Source organism: Camelus ferus, chromosome 4 (assembly GCF_009834535.1).
Source record: "Camelus ferus isolate YT-003-E chromosome 4, BCGSAC_Cfer_1.0, whole genome shotgun sequence".
Taxonomy (NCBI): Eukaryota; Metazoa; Chordata; class Mammalia; order Artiodactyla; family Camelidae; genus Camelus; species Camelus ferus.
Window position 1 is genome coordinate 55,887,425 of NC_045699.1, and position 18,280 is coordinate 55,905,704.

At 39.0% G+C, this 18,280-nt stretch overlaps 1 protein-coding gene across 17 annotated transcripts in view; it reads right to left on the bottom strand.

Annotated features, from left to right (window-relative positions):
• The window catches only part of SUSD1 (sushi domain containing 1), a 141,012-nt gene that overhangs the window by 62,404 nt on the left and 60,328 nt on the right, over positions 1-18,280 (bottom strand). For all 17 annotated transcript variants that reach the window (XR_004319413.1, XR_004319410.1, XR_004319411.1 and 14 more), the window contains 2 exons: positions 17,255-17,444; positions 133-224 (listed from right to left, as the gene is read on the bottom strand). Coding sequence is in view for 10 of the 17 variants with exons in the window: in XM_032478192.1 (XP_032334083.1) it covers positions 133-224; positions 17,255-17,444 (282 nt within the window). In the remaining 7 variants the exon portion in view is untranslated. The remainder of the gene's footprint in view (positions 1-132; positions 225-17,254; positions 17,445-18,280) is intronic.

Below are 18,280 nucleotides of genomic sequence, written 5' to 3' on the forward strand. Positions count from 1 at the left end.
TATTGCAATTGTCACTATAAATCTTCCATTGATAATGGCAGCTATATGTTTTTTTTGGTTTGTTGATATTTTTTGAAAGCCCCACACCCCAAAAACAAACACCTATAAATGCAGTAACTTTCAGTAACTTACTAAGTACATCTCCTCTACATCAGCTGTCTTCAAACTTCTCCATCTCAAGCAGGTTTCATTAAATATTGAAATGTTACTGATGGTCTGTTTTACTGCAGGGGGAAAAGAATGAGAAGTCAACTTACACCTTATACAAAAATGCTACCTTTTACCTGAACAATCTTCCAAGGATAAGCATTTACATAGGATGACTTGAATTAAAATAGCACTATTTTAATTTAGAAATTAATGGTAGCAGCCCAAGGAATACCACTTTTATATTTATGTAAACTCAGCCCTGATGAAAGATTTAAGATCAAAAGATACCCACTCTGAGGCTCCTTCTTAAAAATTATTTAAGTCCATTCACTGCAAATTCCCTTGGTTTACTAAGCTAAAACTGCAACTCATCGTCCTGGCCGTGGACAACCTCATTTAGACAAATTAGCATCGGTTTGAAATTCTGAGCTGAGAGGAACATTTCAGCAGAGAATTGAGAATTGCTCCTTGAGGAAATGAAAAAGGCTACCTCAAGCAGTCGAGCTTTTCATGATGAAAGGTGGGGAGGGGTAACTCTTGGTTTGGGCTTCTTCAACTCTTATGACCAAAGAAGCACCTGTTGGCCTCTGCTCAATTTCACGGTAATCAATCCAAAACATATTTCAGATCTGGTACCATGTAATGTAGAGGTACATACCCCAAACTTTTTTTTCTTTTTTTTTAAATTTTGTTTGGGGGTGTGGTGATTAGGTTTTTACTTATTTATTTGTTAACGGAGGTACTGGGGATTGAACCCAGGACTTCATGCATGCTAAGCACACACCCTACCACTGAGCTATACTCCCCCCAAGAAGCTTTTAAAAACAAACTAGTTATTCAAAACTCTAGTACCAGAAGTTACTTCCTTCAGCGATGACCCCTGTCCTTAAACTGAAAATAACATAGCAGACTTGTTAAGAAGTTTCAAAGAAACACTGTGATGATTAATACGTGATAAAGACCATTACCAAAGCACCTGAAAAAAGAAAGTCTTATGGGAGCCAGATCTTTATTGTGTAAGTCCCTGGCCCAACAGGTCCCTGTGAATGAAGCCCAGTTGATAGGCATCGCCCCTTTTTATGGATTGGGCAGCTTTGCCCAGGGAAAACCTGGTCACAAGCTATACCTCAAATATTAAAAGACGGAGGAGGGAAGAAAGTATAGATGATCCAACCTCACTACTAGGTATGGAAGATGGCTTTAGAGATAAGTAGTGGTGGTCCAGGGAAACTCACATTCGTGAAACTTTCAAAAATTATATAAGTTCAATAGTACATGAGTAGTTCCAAGCTGTACAAAAAGGTAGAAAGTGTCCCAATTCATTCAGTATAGCTGGGTAATTCACATGCCCAAGCTGCAGAAGGACAGCACAACCTATCACTGAACACATTGTGTCAAACTCACTTATTAACATGAATACAAAAATCCAAAGTAAAGTATTAACAATTAGAAGTCAGCAGTACATTCAAAGAACAATACACTATACACAGGGGAGATTCATTCCGGGAAAACAGAGATGATCACTACTGGGAAAATTATCAATAGATTAAAAGAGATAACCATATGGTCACTTTAATAATCATGACGGTTAATACATTTAATGTACATTTCTGACTAAAAATCTTGGTATTTAATTTGATAGAAACTCCTTGATTTAATAGAGTGTTTAAGGGGGAGGGTATAGTTCAAGTGGCAGAGCACATTCCTAGCATGCAGGAGGTCCTGGGTTCAATCCCCAGCACCTCCATCAAAAATGAATAAATAAATAAACCTAAAAATAAAGAGTGTCTGTTGGAAACCACCATACTTAGTGGCAAAATAATGAAGCAATTTCTAGTAAAGTTAAGAAATATACAAGGGTACATGATTTCAAAGCTATTATTTGGCATTAGTCAGAAAATTCTTGAAAATGCAGAAAAAGGCAAGGAAAAAAAATGAGCTATAAATACCAGAAAGAAAGGGAACAAATGATGCAACTTCCAGTCAATCTAAGACAATCAACAGAAAAACAAATAGGAAATTGTTTGAAAATAGAAAACAAATACAAATAATAGGAACTTGGCAAAGTGCACCCAAACACAAGAACATAGAAAAATGAATAACTGTCTACATATCTGCAACAACAAGTATGGTAGGCTGAACAATGGTCCCCCAAAGACACCCACATCCTGGTCCCTGGATTCTGTAACCATGTTACCTTACATGGCATATAGATTTTGCAAATGTGACTATGACAGGGAAATTATCCCGGATTATCCAAATAGGTCCAATTACCCTGGGTTATCCAAGGGTTCTTAAAAGAGAGAAATAAGAAGATCAGGGCTAGAGGGCTTTAAGGACAAAATCAGAGGTTAAACTGATGAGCTTTAAAGATGGAGGATGGGGCCATGAGCCAAGGAATGTAGGCAGGCTCTAGAAACTGGAAAGAGCAAGGAAGGGGATTCTCCCCTTGAGCCCCTAGAATGAATGCAGGCTTGCTGACACCTTAATATTAACCCAGTGGAACTAAATGAGACTTCTGAACTCCAGAACTGTAAGTAAATTGGTGTTGTTTTAAGCCACTAAATTTGCAGTAATTCATCATACCAGCAATAGGAAACTAAAACAAATAAAATATAATAGAAAAATTAAAAGATCTCTACTCACAAGAGAAGAAATCATGAACGAACTTGAAATACCTAGAAATAATCTAAGTAGAAATGTCCAAGACTTGCATGAAGACTTTTTTCCCCCCTGAGGACATAAAAGAAAACAATAGAGAGAGAAATGCTACATCCTTGGAGGGAAAGGTTGAAAAGTGAAAAGATATCAATTCTCCACCAATTAATCTATAAATGGAATATACTTCCAATAGTGATTCCAATGGACCATCTTAGAACGGGATAAACTTACACACTCACCCAGTGAACATTTAGAAAGTTCTCACCATATGCCAGGCATGCCTGAGGATAACGTGGTGAGAAAGCAAAGTCCCTACACTTAACGGAATTCATTCTAGTGACAAAGGCAGAAAATAAACAAGTGAAAAGCTAAAATTTAAAAATACAGTCTTGTGCATGGGTAAAGATACAAAGAAAATCATCGTGTGAGGGTAGAAAGGGTGGACAGGGAGGATGGAGGAGAGGGGGGCTCCAAGGTCAGAGTGCCACAGGTAGGACTCAGCTTGGGACATTCAACAAACTGAGAGCAATTACTGCTAACATTTGGGGGGGAAGATTAATGAGAATAGCAAAAAAAAAAAAAAAATTGAAATAAAAATATTTAAAGAGGACATAACTAGGTATCAGTACCTATGATAAAGCTTTAACAGTATTTGTCGACCTGTTTTCATTATAGCCCTACCCAGAGCCTTTTTAAACATTTTTTCTCCTAATCTCTCCCTCTTTATAAAATTTTAATACCACAGATATGTATGTTTCTTATTTACTTATTTACTATATGTTTAGCTATGCTTCATATATAAAAAGAATAATACATTTTCACTCCTCAAGAACCAATTTTTGCCCATGGCGGGGTGGTTCTGTGTCCTCCTGGGATGACACCACCCCCATTGAGAATGCTAAAGTAAATTGCTGGTTTGCTGATAGCAAAGGAATAAGTAAAGAGATCGACGGAACAGAGACGAACCCAGAAACCAATCTATGCAGGAAAATTTATGTAAGATAAAAGGGGGAATTTCAAATCAGTAGGAGATAAATTAAGTTGGGAAATAGTTATCCATAGAGATAAACTAATACTAGATTCCTGCCTTGACATATCAGGCAAAAATGATTCCAACTATATTAAAATTTTTAGTCAAAAAATATAGTAGAAAAGAATATAGAAAAATAGTTCTATAATCTTGGTTAGGAAAGAAAGAAATAATAAGAAAACTAGAAAATACGTATCTTTTTATTTGACTAAATCTTTAATTTTCTTTAAGGCAAAAGATACAACAACCTAAGTTTGAAAGACAAACAACAAAGTGTGGAAAAAAAAAAACTGTAACATGTTTGAAAAAGTTGATGGCCTTGCTGTCGAAAGAACCTACCAGGAAGAAAAATATCACCATCAACATATACAAAAGAAGCAAAAATAGAAAAGGTGATTCATAGGAAAACTGTAAGAGGACATTCAATAAGCAAAAAAATACAAACTGAAACAAAATCAAATAAGCTTTTCACTTATTAGGCTCTCAAACATTAAAAAAAATTGGAATATCCAGCATTGGTGAAGGTGCTGGAAAACAGGTATGTGTGTAAATTGATACAGTCTCTGTGGAGAAGAATTTATGGGGCTCTTTATCTTGGTAATCTCACTCAAGACTCAATTCTACAGAAATACCCTGCCCAAGGATGCAAAGATACAGCCCATCTCATCAAACCGAAGATTTCATTCTTGTAAGACACCCTATTATTATTTGTCTTACTAATAAGAAAGAAAAAAATCCTTCCAAATAAACTGTCATGGTTATTTTCTTGTCTCTTAGAATTATTTTATACTGGTTGAAAGAGTTATTTTCAGACCCATAGAGACATTAAAATTTTATAGTATATCATAAAAGAAAAATTGAAGCAAAACTGATTGAGACACTCCTAAAATTTTCTCATATTCAGTAGGTAACACTGCTCAATCACTTTTTAATTAGGTGTGTTACACCAGAAATTGACAGAACACTGTAAACTGACTATACTTCAATTTAAAACATTTTTTTAAAAGAGTTATCTGTGTCTGTATCTTTCCACATCCTCTGCACTATTCAGAGTTTGATAAGGCAGTATTTCTTTTAAATGTTCTATTTTCTCTTTCCTGCAAGCCATTCTGATGCTGACACTTGCTTTTATATGTTGCTGATTTATTTCCATAGTTTTCTACATACACAATAACTTTTTGTTTCAATGTCAAATCACTGGAAGAATTCTGGAAAACTTCTAGTAAACAAAATGTTAATATACCATTATGTCCATAACTAACTAAAAGTAGCAACACTGCAAGCAGCCATGACCAACTTGATGTATACAAGGGTGATGATGGCGATTATGCTCACGGCAGCCACCTGACTGTATAACAACTGCTAAGAATTCACAGATATTAAAATGTGAAAAAATGTGCATCTGAGAATCAACAAAACGTAATATATGCAAGTATAGCAATAGCAGCTTTGTCTATAATAAGAAAAATTTGAAAGGGAAACCCTAAATATCCTTCCACAGTAGCTAAATTAATAAATTACTGAACTTTCACACAGTGGAATGCTATGCTTCCATCAAAGAGAATGAAATGACATTATATGAACCTATATGGAAGTATGTCCATAGAATATTGCAAAGCCAAAAGTAAAAAAATAAAACAAAAAAGCAAGATGACAAATGGTACACATATGATCCTGGTTTTATTTTAAAGGATTCACACACACACACACACACACACACACACACACGAATGCACATGTAATGTTACAGTGGTGGTGGGTCTGCAATTCTTTCTGCTCAGAGGAAACTCACTGGTTCAGTTCAGTTCCACCATGGTCAGAGAGTGACTCTCATGCTAGGTCCTCTTCTCTCCAGTCAAGAGGCTCACAGCTTGGACCACAGACAGGGTAAACTCGTGCTGAATTCACTGGGGGTTGGGTTTGGGGATCCTAATGGCACATCCTGAGTCCCTTCCTACTCTGATCTCTGATCCTTTGCTATGGAAAGCACATGCTCTGTTTCTCACACAAATATCCCTTCTCTCCACCATTTTCAACGATCACTCTGTCTTCCCTCTCTCCTTTCCCAACCTGCAGAGCCAGTCTAATCTAGAAGCTTAAAGTTGAAAAACCAGACCTGTGGAAGTCCCTCAGAGAAGGAAAATGTGGCTCTTAGTTTATCAGATTCCTTGAAACTTTTGTTTCTGCTTCATTAATGTGGGTGAGCAACTCTGGGCAAAACGAGTCATTACTTCTTCTGTGCTCGCATAGTCCCCTGAAAATACCTCAAACCACACTTTAACCACTGCGTTATTATGTGTGTGTGCATGATGAGAGACTACGTCTCGTTTGTCTTTGGACTCCTCATGTCCGGGACAGTGGCGAGCACGGCATTCCTGGCTGTTTAAATGTAAGCAATCAGCAGTAAGGGGAAAGTGAAGCACCGATATCATAGTAACCAAATGGAAGACAGGTGCTCTGAATAAGACATGGTTTCTGCCCTTAATATGTATTTAATCTAGAAGAGGGGTTACACTGTATAACAAAAATATAAGGGAGTATGTAACCACTGTCATAAGGTAAATTTAAGGAACAGTTAACATTTCATAGATGTCTATGGCGTGTCAGGTATTGTGCTGGTTCTGCATACGCACTAACATGTTTAGTCTCACGACAAATCCACATTATTAGTGTCATTTTTACAGTTAAGGCAATTTAGGCACATAGAGGTTAAGTAACTTGCCCAAAGGCACAGAGATAGTAAATCGCAGATCTGAGATCTGAATTTAGATAGCCTGACGCCAGGGTAACTGTGCCAAACGCCTACTTATACTTCCCTTTATGGAAATTCAGAAAGAAGAAAACTTACCTTCAGTTGGGGAGATTATGAAAGAAGGGAATATAGAAACTGAAGAAAAGAAGCAGGGTGTTCCAGGTAGAAGAAGTGACATGAGCAGAGATATGGAGGTGGAAACTTAGCACTTAAGAATTTGTTTCAGATTACAGTTCTGATTAGTTCAAGGATAATGGTGGCCCCTTAAATTCAAATCTCCCTACACATTCTCCAAATTGTTTTTCAGATCAACTGGAAAGGCAAATAAAACAACATAAAACCAATGCTGTCATCACAACTGGAAGACAGAGAGTACTACAAACTTTAAAGTACCATTTAATAGAAAAATAAACCACATTCCAGCAAAGTTATCTCTCAGTTTCCCACAGGACTTTCTCTTCCACAAGAAGAGCCGTGTGAAAGAGAAAAGGGAAACAAAGGGCTCAAACATGAGTTAGATTCACGTTTCGGAAAGAGATTCACTCCCGGAAAGAGAAATTCCACCTTAAGCATGAAAACACTGAAAAAGAGACGTGGTATGTCGGAGTACTGACTACAAGCAAAGAAAGAAAAGTTTATGAGATTTCAGGTAGTGACATGAGAAAGGCATTGCTTCTGGGAAAGAAGAGGATAAAAAGGAAAGAATAGATGTCCTTTGGAAACTAAGTGGTGATGGGAAAAAGAAGTATGGGGGAAAGGTAAGATCCTACAAGTCAAAAGAGAACCCAAACTAAAAGAATACACAATTCATCTCCACCCTCATCAAAAAAAAAAAAAAAAAAAAAAAAAAAAAAATCCTTTAAAGGAAACTGCACCTCATGACAGAAGAGGGCACTCTTAACCTAGAAATCTTATTAACCCATCCTAAATGACCAATTCTGTCCATGGAATTAATAAATGAAAGGAATGTTAATTTTAAAACAAAAACAGAAAATTATAATTACAACATTTTAGCTTGTGAAAAACTCCACTTTTTAAAAAAAAAAAAAAGCACAAAATAGAGGGGAAAAAACCCATAACACAATAAACAAATGTCCTCAGACAAGCATTATGGAGTATTAAAAAACACCTTGAGTTAGAAATTCAAAAGCTAGAAACAGCATGAACAAAAAGTGGGGAGGAAATGAAACACAAGTGACTGAATTCAGGAGAAAAGCAAAAGGAAAGGACAAAATCACATCAGAAATAAAGACTAAATTTCATGATGCCCAAAGGATAGATTAGAATAAAAATTTATTACAGGGCATTGAATAAATACAGGAAAACAACCAAAAAGAATAAAAATGAGATTAAAAGAAGTAAAAAGAATAAAAAACAAAGTGCTTGACATGGAATGAATATAGGCAAAGATCCAACACATGTATAATTAAAGTCTCTAAAGAAGAAAAACATGGAAACAATATTTAAAACTATAATCCAAGATAGCCTTACAAAAATAAAAAGACCTGAATGTAAATACTGAAAGGACCCACCAGATACCTGAGAAAGCCTACCCAGAACAATTACCCTAAGACTTATCTAAGTAAAAGGTTCGACTTCAAAGATATAGAGAAACATCCTCAGTATCTCCATTCAAATAAACAACTAAGATCCAAAGGTAAAAGAATCAGGTTGCATCAGACTTCTCAAAAGCTACATAAAAAGGCAAAAAAAGAAATGAATTTAAAGAAAATAAAATCAAGAAAGTGTAAATCAAGATTTTTATATCCAGCCACACTATCTTTCAAGTATCAGGACCATAGAGAAACAGTTTTAAACGTGCAAGAACTCAGGGAATACTGTTCTCTTGGGGAGCCCTCTACATGGGCTTCAACCAAGAGGTAACTGGGGCAACTTTAGCAAAAAGACTGATGGTCAGCATCTCATACATTAAATTGTAGATCTAAGACTAAAATAAAGGTGGGGACATACGGAAGAATAAAATGTAAACAGTTCTGATAAAATAGAAATAAAGGCAACTGAAAAATTGAGAGGAAAAGGAACAGGGAAACAGGAAACTAGTTTGAACACAGGCAATACATGGAAGTTAAAGTATGCCATTAAAAGCCAACAAACCAGATGGTGAAAAGTTAAATAAGAAAATAGAAGACAGGGCATTTAAAAAAGGTTCAAAGTTAATCATTAGAAAAATATATATATACACATACACATATATATATTTCCATACATATGTAAAATAGCAAAGAAAATACATCACAGGGAAAAAATACAAAAACTACAACATAATACATATGGTTGTGATAACAGAAAATAACAGGACAGAGCTGAGTCCAAACATACCAGTCTTATCAATAACTGCAAATGGATTTAACTTACCTAATAAAAAATTTAAAAGATTTTCGATTTGTCTCACAATGCAAGATCCAACTACACACTAAACATTCCAGGAACCTAAAACAAAGTGATTCAAAAAGCCTAAAATAAAGCAATGGACCATAGTATAGCAGACAAATGGAAACCACTGGTAATACTGATATAACAGATTTCAAATCAAAAAGCACTATGACGAAGGACACTTTTTAATGCAAAAAGCTACAACTCACAATGAAGATAAACTGCAACTACCTTTGTAAAGCATAAGAAAGGGTACAATAAATATGAGAGCAGACACTAAGAATGTAGAGCAGAAGTCAGAAAATGCTTTCTATCGAGGGTCAGGCAGTAAATATCTTGGGTTTTCTGGGACAGCTGGTTCTGCCGCAGACAATATGCAAATGAGTGGCTTGGCTGTGTTCCAATAAAACTTTATTATAAAAATAAGAGACAGGCCAGATTTGGCCCACAGGCCGTAGTTTGCTAATCCCTGATGTAAAGGGGGAAAAAATAGTAGATCTAATTAATAAAACAAAGTCTTGGCTTTTTAAAAATACCAATAAAATAGACAACCTGCTAGCTAGCAATCAAGAAAAAAGACATAAAATCAAATAAAGGGAGAAGTAATCATTGAAATAAAAGAAAATTCAAAAAGTTACATGAAACCACTATGCAGACCTCTATGCAAATACATATTGAAAACAGAGATAAAATGGACAATTCCTGATACAGTAGACCAAAATTGACCCCATTAGGCATAAAAAGTTCAAACAGACTAATTTCCATAAAAAAAAATTGAGAAAGTTATCAAGGAACTACCACAGAAAGTCCCCTCATTCCCAACTGTTACACAGAGGAATTCTACCAAACCAGCTGAGACCAGATAGTCCAAATGCTCCATGAATTGTAATAATGAAGGAAACCTTCCAAATTCTTTTTATGAAACAAGGTAAATACTAATGCCTAAACTTGATAAGGATAGTGTAAAAAAAAAGAGAGAAAACTATAAACCTACATCATTTATGAATATTGGTACAAAAATACTAAAGAAAATATTAGGAAACAGAATCCAACACCATATAAGAACTAATGTACCATGACCACGTGAAATTTATTTCAGGAAGGGAGAGAGAGACTGAGAGAAAACAAGAGAAAGAGAAATCTGAAATCATACCAAATTTCAAAGTTATAAGGAAATAAAACAAAAACGAACATCTTGTAGTTAGCTTTCCTTTGCATTGTATTAACGGTAATGGAATGGTAAGAAGTAAGCAGTCTTCTCCGATTTCAGGTGGGGAACAGTCTTGGAGCCCCTTTGTCCGTACACATGCTTAGAACATGGCGGTCCTGGAAAGAATGAGATGAACCCATTGCCTCCAGAGCCATTTGAAACCCATTTAGTGATGGGCTCCAGTTCCAAACAACTTACTCATTTTATGTACCCCATAGGTATGGTCCTACCAGGCTGGATCTACAATGTCATTATCTTAAAAAGAACAGCCATTAACTCTCCCCATTTTGGGCATATTACAGGTGACTGGCTATTCCATGCAAAATACAGGCCAACTTCTGGCCTGGCCCAGCTGCGAGTATGAGTTTCTTAGACCGATGCTTTGTAAGAGAAGCAGGCAGACTTCAGACATAATTCTTCCACTACAGAATACTGTTACAATATTTATCATTTCGTGGGGAAGATATCACAAACAATGTTAATTTACCTATGGCCTTTATTATCTTTAGTTCGGACTTTGCTTTTGTGAACAGGAATCAGTGTGGCGTAAGTTTTACAAGGACACCGCAGATCTCAAACTGTGCACACTGTTAGAAAGCCTGCCAACATCAGCCACCTTAACAGTTAGGCATTCTACCAGGGACTAGATAAAAGCTATTCTATTCTCCCTTCTTTAGGTTTGTTTTTCTTTTTTTAATTTACCAACACTATTTTAGAAGTAACTAAATGCCTGCAATCCTCTGCTAAAGAGAACAGGAAAATTAGCATTCTCTTAGTCATAAATGATATGGTTTTAAAGCCCTTAATTAGGAGCAGCCTAAATAGACAGTTGGCTTTGCAAGGTAAATATTGTCAGAGAGAATGGCTACAAATCGACTTGCTTGAAAGCAACGCTACTGTTTCCATAACCCCTCTACAGCTCTATAAATGGTGGTAATCATTTTATTATCCTTTAGTTTCCTCTGATGCACATTTCACAGTTTATCTTAGAAGGATATAACATTGTGCAAAGATTTTTTTTTTTTACTGCTATTTTGTTGAAATTTTTCTTAAGACAAATTTGGTATCTGGTTACAACTACCATAAGATTTCCAGGCCAAAGGTATGTGATCAGATTATATGGAGAGGAACTGGGATTCATCCATGGAGAAGCAGATTCAAACAACTCCCTTAGCTCAGCTCCCTAAACTCGGCTCAGCCTTCTAAGAGAGGCCAACAGCCTTCTTTTCAGGCACAGATCCTTATTATTTCAACTGGCAACAGACAGAGACTGCTCCCTGGGCACTGATGAGAGAGAACAGTCAAGCTTAATTGCCCCGCAGTTTATCAAATCTGAGTTAAGAGAAACAGTATTTAGCAAACACTACCTGAAAACACACGGACACCAGTCATGACTCCAAATAATCTGAAATAATCTAATCCGACCCCTGAATCAAGCCAGATCAGCAGAACACATGCATTTCTGAGGCAACATTCCTTGTCCACCCCGCACTGAGCTGGGCTCTCCTGAAATGCAATGTGCCGTGTTGAGAGGCAACACAAGAAACAGCCTCATAAAATCCTCATAAAATGCTGCTCTTCTATTGTACTATTTATGAAACCTCCCGGAATCAAATTCCTGTCTGATTGTGGTGCTGAAAATAACTGTACTTCTCTCCAAAAACACTGCTTTGTTGTAACCTTAGGGCAATGTAATCACTCCCTTTCTGACTGGATGGGTCGAAAACGTAAACCTAACTGTATGAGCTGCTAATGAACGAGTGAATAGATTATTAAGAATATAAATTATTCTTAACTTCATTCCTACATCTTTTTTTATGTCCCTGACTTTGCTTTCAGTCTTGTGTAAGTTAACTATTTAACTTACTTCCTTTTATCTTATATACCTATGCAGGTCACAGAGTCTTTCCTACAAAAAAAAAGATGGGATAAAAGTAAAAACTTCTGTTTAAAAAAATTCTGTATTTAACATAAGTGTAACAAATCACAAAGAAAAAAGATCAATAGATTTGACTGCATAGAAATCTAGGACTTTCATATGTCAAAACACCATAAGCAAAATTAAAAGAAACAATGAAACAGTAGAAATATCGACACAAATAATCTGACACAAATAATAAACTATTACTATATAAATACGTTGCATATGTCAATAAGAACACAAAATTGAATAGAAAAGTGAAATAATCATGGTAAATAAATCAGCCAAGAAATTTGGAGGTTGAAATAAATGAACTGAAGGAATTTAAAACTGCTTTCCTAACACAGACTCCTAGAACTAGAATGGACCTTTCCTGATCAACACCCTGACGTTAGAGGTCAGTTATCTTGTTCACGTGTGTGAAAGGTTACCATTTTCCTGTCTTCTCAATTTTATAAAGGAAAAGACAGTTTTGGCCTCTCTCCACATTCTACTGATTAATCCTCAAGGGAGAAACAGTAAATACACAATCTTTCAGGTAAGAAGGCAACTCCTTGGGTCACATTTCCTAGTGGGTGGAATTGATATATTACAGGTCACTGCCCAAACAAGATGCAGGTTTTTGCTCTCCGGGACCTGCCTGTGCTCAGGCACAAGGGGCATGTGCATCCCCAGCCTCCAAGAGGTAAGTAGCCAGTCTCCGCCCCCTCCCTCTCCTCGGCTTTTCAGCCTGAGCCTGCGTGGGACGGCCGGGCAAGGTTCGTGGGCAGATCTAATGGCTCATACTTCCGCGGGAAAGGCAGCAGGAAACCTCATTTGCCCACATGTCTAAGCCTCATGCTCCAACGTAGCTTTTACTAAAAACTGTGTGGTGCAGTCCGGGGAGGGTGGGGGTGGGGGTTGGGGCCAGTTCCTGGGAACTTGCTTGGGCAATAAATGGATACTTAACTTCTCATTTGTTAGTCTGTGGGAAGCAGGGCTAAGATGCAGTCTTTCCGGCCTGCGACACGTGAGTACACTAACTGGGAGGGACTGTGAGTTTATACAAAGACAAGGGCTGCCACCCAGCAGCAAAGCACGACTGGGGAAGATGGAGGCTGTCAGTTCCCACAGCTGGAACAGGAAGAATGGATGACGTTTCGATTACCAGGAAAACTTCTTCACAAATCAGGCAAAATTTCAACACAAAGGTTTCTTAAGCGTGAGCTTAAGAATTATTTTTGGGATTGAATTATTTTGGGAACCACTTTTTTCTTTTTTTTTTTTTTTTTTTTTTTTTTTGGTATTTCTTTTTACCATGTCTTTTCTTTCAAGTGAAGGCTTTTAATTGCCCAGAGGTAAGGGAGGTCTATGTGGTAGAGCAGTGCTGCTCAAAATGTGGACCGCCGGCATCCACCAGGCCTGGGAACTTGCTAGAAATGAAAATTTGGGGTCCCCACTCCTGGCTGCTGAATCAGAGCCTCTTGGATGGAGCCCAGAAACCAGTGTTTTAGTGAGCTCTCCAGGTGATTCTTATGTGTGCTAAAGTTTGAGAAGCACAAAGAGCCTTAGTGGGAGATTTTAGAGAGCATTTGAGGGAGCCAGACATTAGCAGACAACAGTAGATTAGCTGCCCCAAATTCTGTTCCTCTTTTATCTTGTTTGGAAGAAAGAGATTGAGAGAAGATAGAACCCATGGTTTGTCTACAGGCTCGGGGTCACCCCAGCACCACAGGCTCTCGTACTGCCCTGGACTGTTTCACAGAGCTCCTGACTGGAGGTTCTGCAGCACAGATTCTTTGTGGGTGGAAGTGGACAAAACCCAGTGGGATGATTACAAACTCGAGTGCTGAGAAGGAGTCACAAAAGTATATGCCTAGAACCCTCCATTTCTACAGATGAGATTTGCCCAGTCTCTGAACAAGGAATGAAATCAGTTTACAGAACAGGCTTTGGTCTTGCCAATAGGACAGACTAGGAGAGAATGAAATGAAGCAAAGGAAATCACATCAGGGAGGAAGAGAAAACTTGAAGTCATATGAACTTCAGTTCTAAGGAAAGGTGGGGCTTGGGTGGAAAATCACTGACCTAGGGAACTTCCTGGACCTCGTCAGGCCAGTGAAAGCATGAGTTCCAGAAATTCAACAGCAGCTCAAGGATCAACTGAGGGTAATTCTCCAGGGAAGACAAGGGGACCCTCCTAACGAGGAAGCAGGACTCAGAAGCAAGGCATTCAATAGTAGGAAGGCATGCTGCTCAGAATTAAAACAACTCTTGGGATCTCTCTAGGGAGAGAAATTCAGAGAAAAGAGCAGGAAATTGGGGCTGCAAGACAACGCATTTCACTTGGAGCGTTTCTTACTGTAAATGTGGGGTCTCCTGCCCATCAGGAAAGAAGGCTCTTTCACTGAACAGACTAAGATCTTCAGCGATGGTGGAGGGTGGGTAGAAACAGGAGAATGAAAGGAGAAATGAAAAGAAAAGTTTCTAAATACATGGGATGGGCACCAAGAAAGACCCGGAGCCACCCCAGTCAAGTTCTAAAATTTTCAAGGAGAGCAGATTCCCTTCCCCCACAGCAGATGGGAAGCCTAGTGTCAGACTGAATCCAAGTAACCTCAGAAAAAGAGATTTCCCCAGTTAAGTTTCAATTCACAGGGGGTGGGCTTCAGACTGCTTAGTAACCTAGAGAGGCTGCAACAACACATGCTAGATTATACTCACTGCTGATAATCTGGGGTCCACTCTGCAAAGGAGGAGGTGACACTGGTCTTACTTTCAGAACTGGACACCATGGCTCCCTGCTTATACACAAGCTGAAATTTAGATCTCATCTCCTACCATTTTCTCCAGCTCACTCTGCTCCGGCCATGCTGGCTCCCCTGATGTTCCCAGAATATGCCAAAGACCCACCTGTCACTTGGTGTCCCCCCCTCTGCCCACGTTAGTCCCTCCCTTCCTTCAGGTCTGTGCTGAAATGTCTCCTTATAATTGAGGGCTTCCCTGACCACCAATTGTCACTCCCTTCGCCAAGCCTTATCCTTCATGTGACCACTTAGCCCTACCTACCACATGATATATTTCCTTCCTTCCTTATCTGTCTCCTCTCCAACGTCCTGACTCCAGCCTGCTTTATAGCTGCTGCATTGGTCAGCTATCAGAACCTGCCTGACAGTAGATAGGAAATGAACATTTATTAAATGAATGCATTCACGCTCCCATGGCATTTGAAGGTTTTGCTCATGGTCCAAGGCTGACAAGAGCAAGCTGGGTCTGGACTGACTATGCACTAGGTTCTTGGAACACAATTTTTCTTTTTTTTTTTTTTTAAGAACTAAATATTTAGTAAAAACCAGTAGGTGTGTGTATTAAAAAGAGGGCCTTGGGGCCAGACGGCCTGTGTTCACATCCCAGCTGTACATCTCACTAGATGTGTGATCTTGGGCAAGTTGTTTAACATCTCTGTGCCTCATGATCTTTATCTGTAAAATGGGAATAAAAGTAATGCCTTCCTCAAAAGGTTGGGTAGGTTTGAGTTGACTCAGGGATAGCACTGTGAACACTACCTGGACATCTTCAGGACTCAGTCAACATGGTCATTATTGCCATCATCATTATTACATGCTAGGAACTGTTCTAAATATTTCACTTGTATCACTCACAAGGTAACTGAGACCCAAGTGCAAGAAGAACATCTAATCCAGGTGGAGGGTGTAGCTCAAGTGGTAGAGCACATGTCTAGCACGCACAAGGTCCTGGGTTCAATCTCCAGCACCTCCACTAAAAAAATAAATAAATAAATAAATCTAATTAACGCCCCCTGTAAAAAAAAAAAAAAAAAAAAGGGAACATAGCTTTTTGAAAAAATGGGAGGTGAAATCCACACAACATAAAGTTAACCACTTTGTACAACTCAGTGACATTTTAGTACATTCATGGTTTTGTGGAACTGTCACATAATTTTGGTTTTCTAACTTTTGTATCTCTGGGACTTAGACTGAGAAATGGGGAAAATGAAACTTGGAATAAGATGAATTCAACGTTGGAGGCAGCAGAGGAGTAACGTCCACTACAGAACAAGATTTCCAGGCTGCAACACACGCTCAGCCTCAGCGAGACCGCTCTGGCGGAGGCTTGGCAGAGAAGATGCTGCGGAAGAAGAAAATCTGGGACTTTAGAGACTTTACACTTGAGTTTACAAAGGGAAGTGGATTTTATTTTTAAACTTTAATTTCTCTGAGGATTTAATAATTGGAGGGAATGCATATTCAAATTATGATCTGGAAATGTATCTGGGGACTAGGTTTATGCTGTCCTGAGGTATTCATGCAGCCTCTTCTGATACAAGGTATAATCTGAGATGAAAAAATAGAATAAAAGTGAATTTCCAGCCTCCAGGGCTGCATGGCCCTCAGTAGTGTCTATTACATTTCAGAGTCTTCCAAGTCCAAAGACCAAAGTGCCCACTCCTGGCCCACAAAGAACAGTGGTGAACAGAGAAAGGCCGCAGGAAGGCAGCCGCAAGACCCATCCTATTCTACTGTCTTTCACTTGAAGCGGGCAGCCTCTCTGTGGGGTTGCCCAGAAATGTGTGTGTTAAACCTAACTAAGGAACAAAAGACATTGTAGGGACGTCGGCATCCCTCCCCACTAGGGGGAGCTGTGGAGTTGGCACAGCCGGCCTCTATGTGACTTCCTCACCAGCCACGGGGGGAGGAGCCTGACCTGCTTAGGCCACTGTCCTCTGTGTCTAACAAGCTCCTACAAGGCTCAGTCAGGAGGCTTCTTTGTCCTCCCAGTAGTGCACACAGTGCAGCTCCCGTTTCTGATCTCCTTGGTTCTAGTCCACAATGACTCCTCTTAGGGTCCAGCTGTCTTAGGTTTGGGGTGACAGATAGGAAGCCTTACAGTATTCTCCACCCATCACTCCTGGGGAGCCCTGAGTAAGGCAGTCCTTCCTGGTCTGTACCCTCTCTGACCGGAACCCCCATGAGGAAGGGGACAGGTGGTAAGATTCAGGCACCCTGAACCCCAGACCAAGTTGGTAGTTTGTCAGAACAAGAACCCAGGTCTCTTGACTCCGAGACTAGCATCCTTTACGCTCCTCCATATGGTACAGTTGACCTGAGATACCAAACCGAAGACACCTACACTTACCTCCTGGTGTGGTTACTGTTGTTTGCACCGAGTGCTGCTCGGGAGATCCCAGGAGGGTGACGTTCACGGTGTAATTAGTTGCTGGATAGAGATCTAAACACACCACGGCAGCTTGTTCCCTCGTTGTGAAGTTCAATGATGTTGCGTGATAAAAATGACTCAGATACCACTTTCGACCCAGAACTTGAAACTGTCATGAGATTGAAAGAAAGTAACGTGTTAAATTTGTTTGGCTTGCAGATACCTAGGCTATAAGCAAAATGGAAATAAAGCAAAAAGGTTCCTTCTCCTTGTCTGCACCAACAGAGAATTATTTCTAATACAGTAGCAAGCTGAACTAGGGAAGGACTTCACAAAGCTAACCCACCTACCCTAGTCAACCTCCCCCTCAACCAGCTACAAGACCAAGCTTAGAATGCATAACTATGTTTCAGATGGACGAAGTGCCAGTCTCTTCTAAAGTAATCCCTTGAGCCTCCCCCGGAAAAGGAAACTATACTGGAATTACTGGGTAAAATTCTTTTAATTTCTTTTTATTCATAAGGGAATCCACAGATAAGCCTCATGGAACAGACTTTTTAAACTTCATGAGGACTACCCCCAAATTATGCATTTAAAGCAACTGAGCAATTGTCCTTAGCTCGATCCTTCCTGTTAGAGCTCTGGTAAAGAGTTTTTGGTCCACTGAGTCACCATACACACTGCTCACCCAATAACAACTCTAACCATCGCCAACTCAAGATATATGTATAATATAGGGACTTACAAGGGAAAAAAATATGTGAAGGTCCCAGGAGTAACATGATCAGCCCTTGATCAATCAATGTGCTTTAGCTGGATATCCATGTATTTTGTGTTTCCTTTGATGCTCATGTCATTGGCTATTCCACACTCTATCCTTCCTCATCATTGTCATTCTTCCACAGGCATCCAAGACCCTGACACCTGGCTCACTGGGAGATTCCTCTCTCCCCCAATTCCTAGTATGCCCTTGGGTAACATATAGATACGCCACAAAAACCTGAC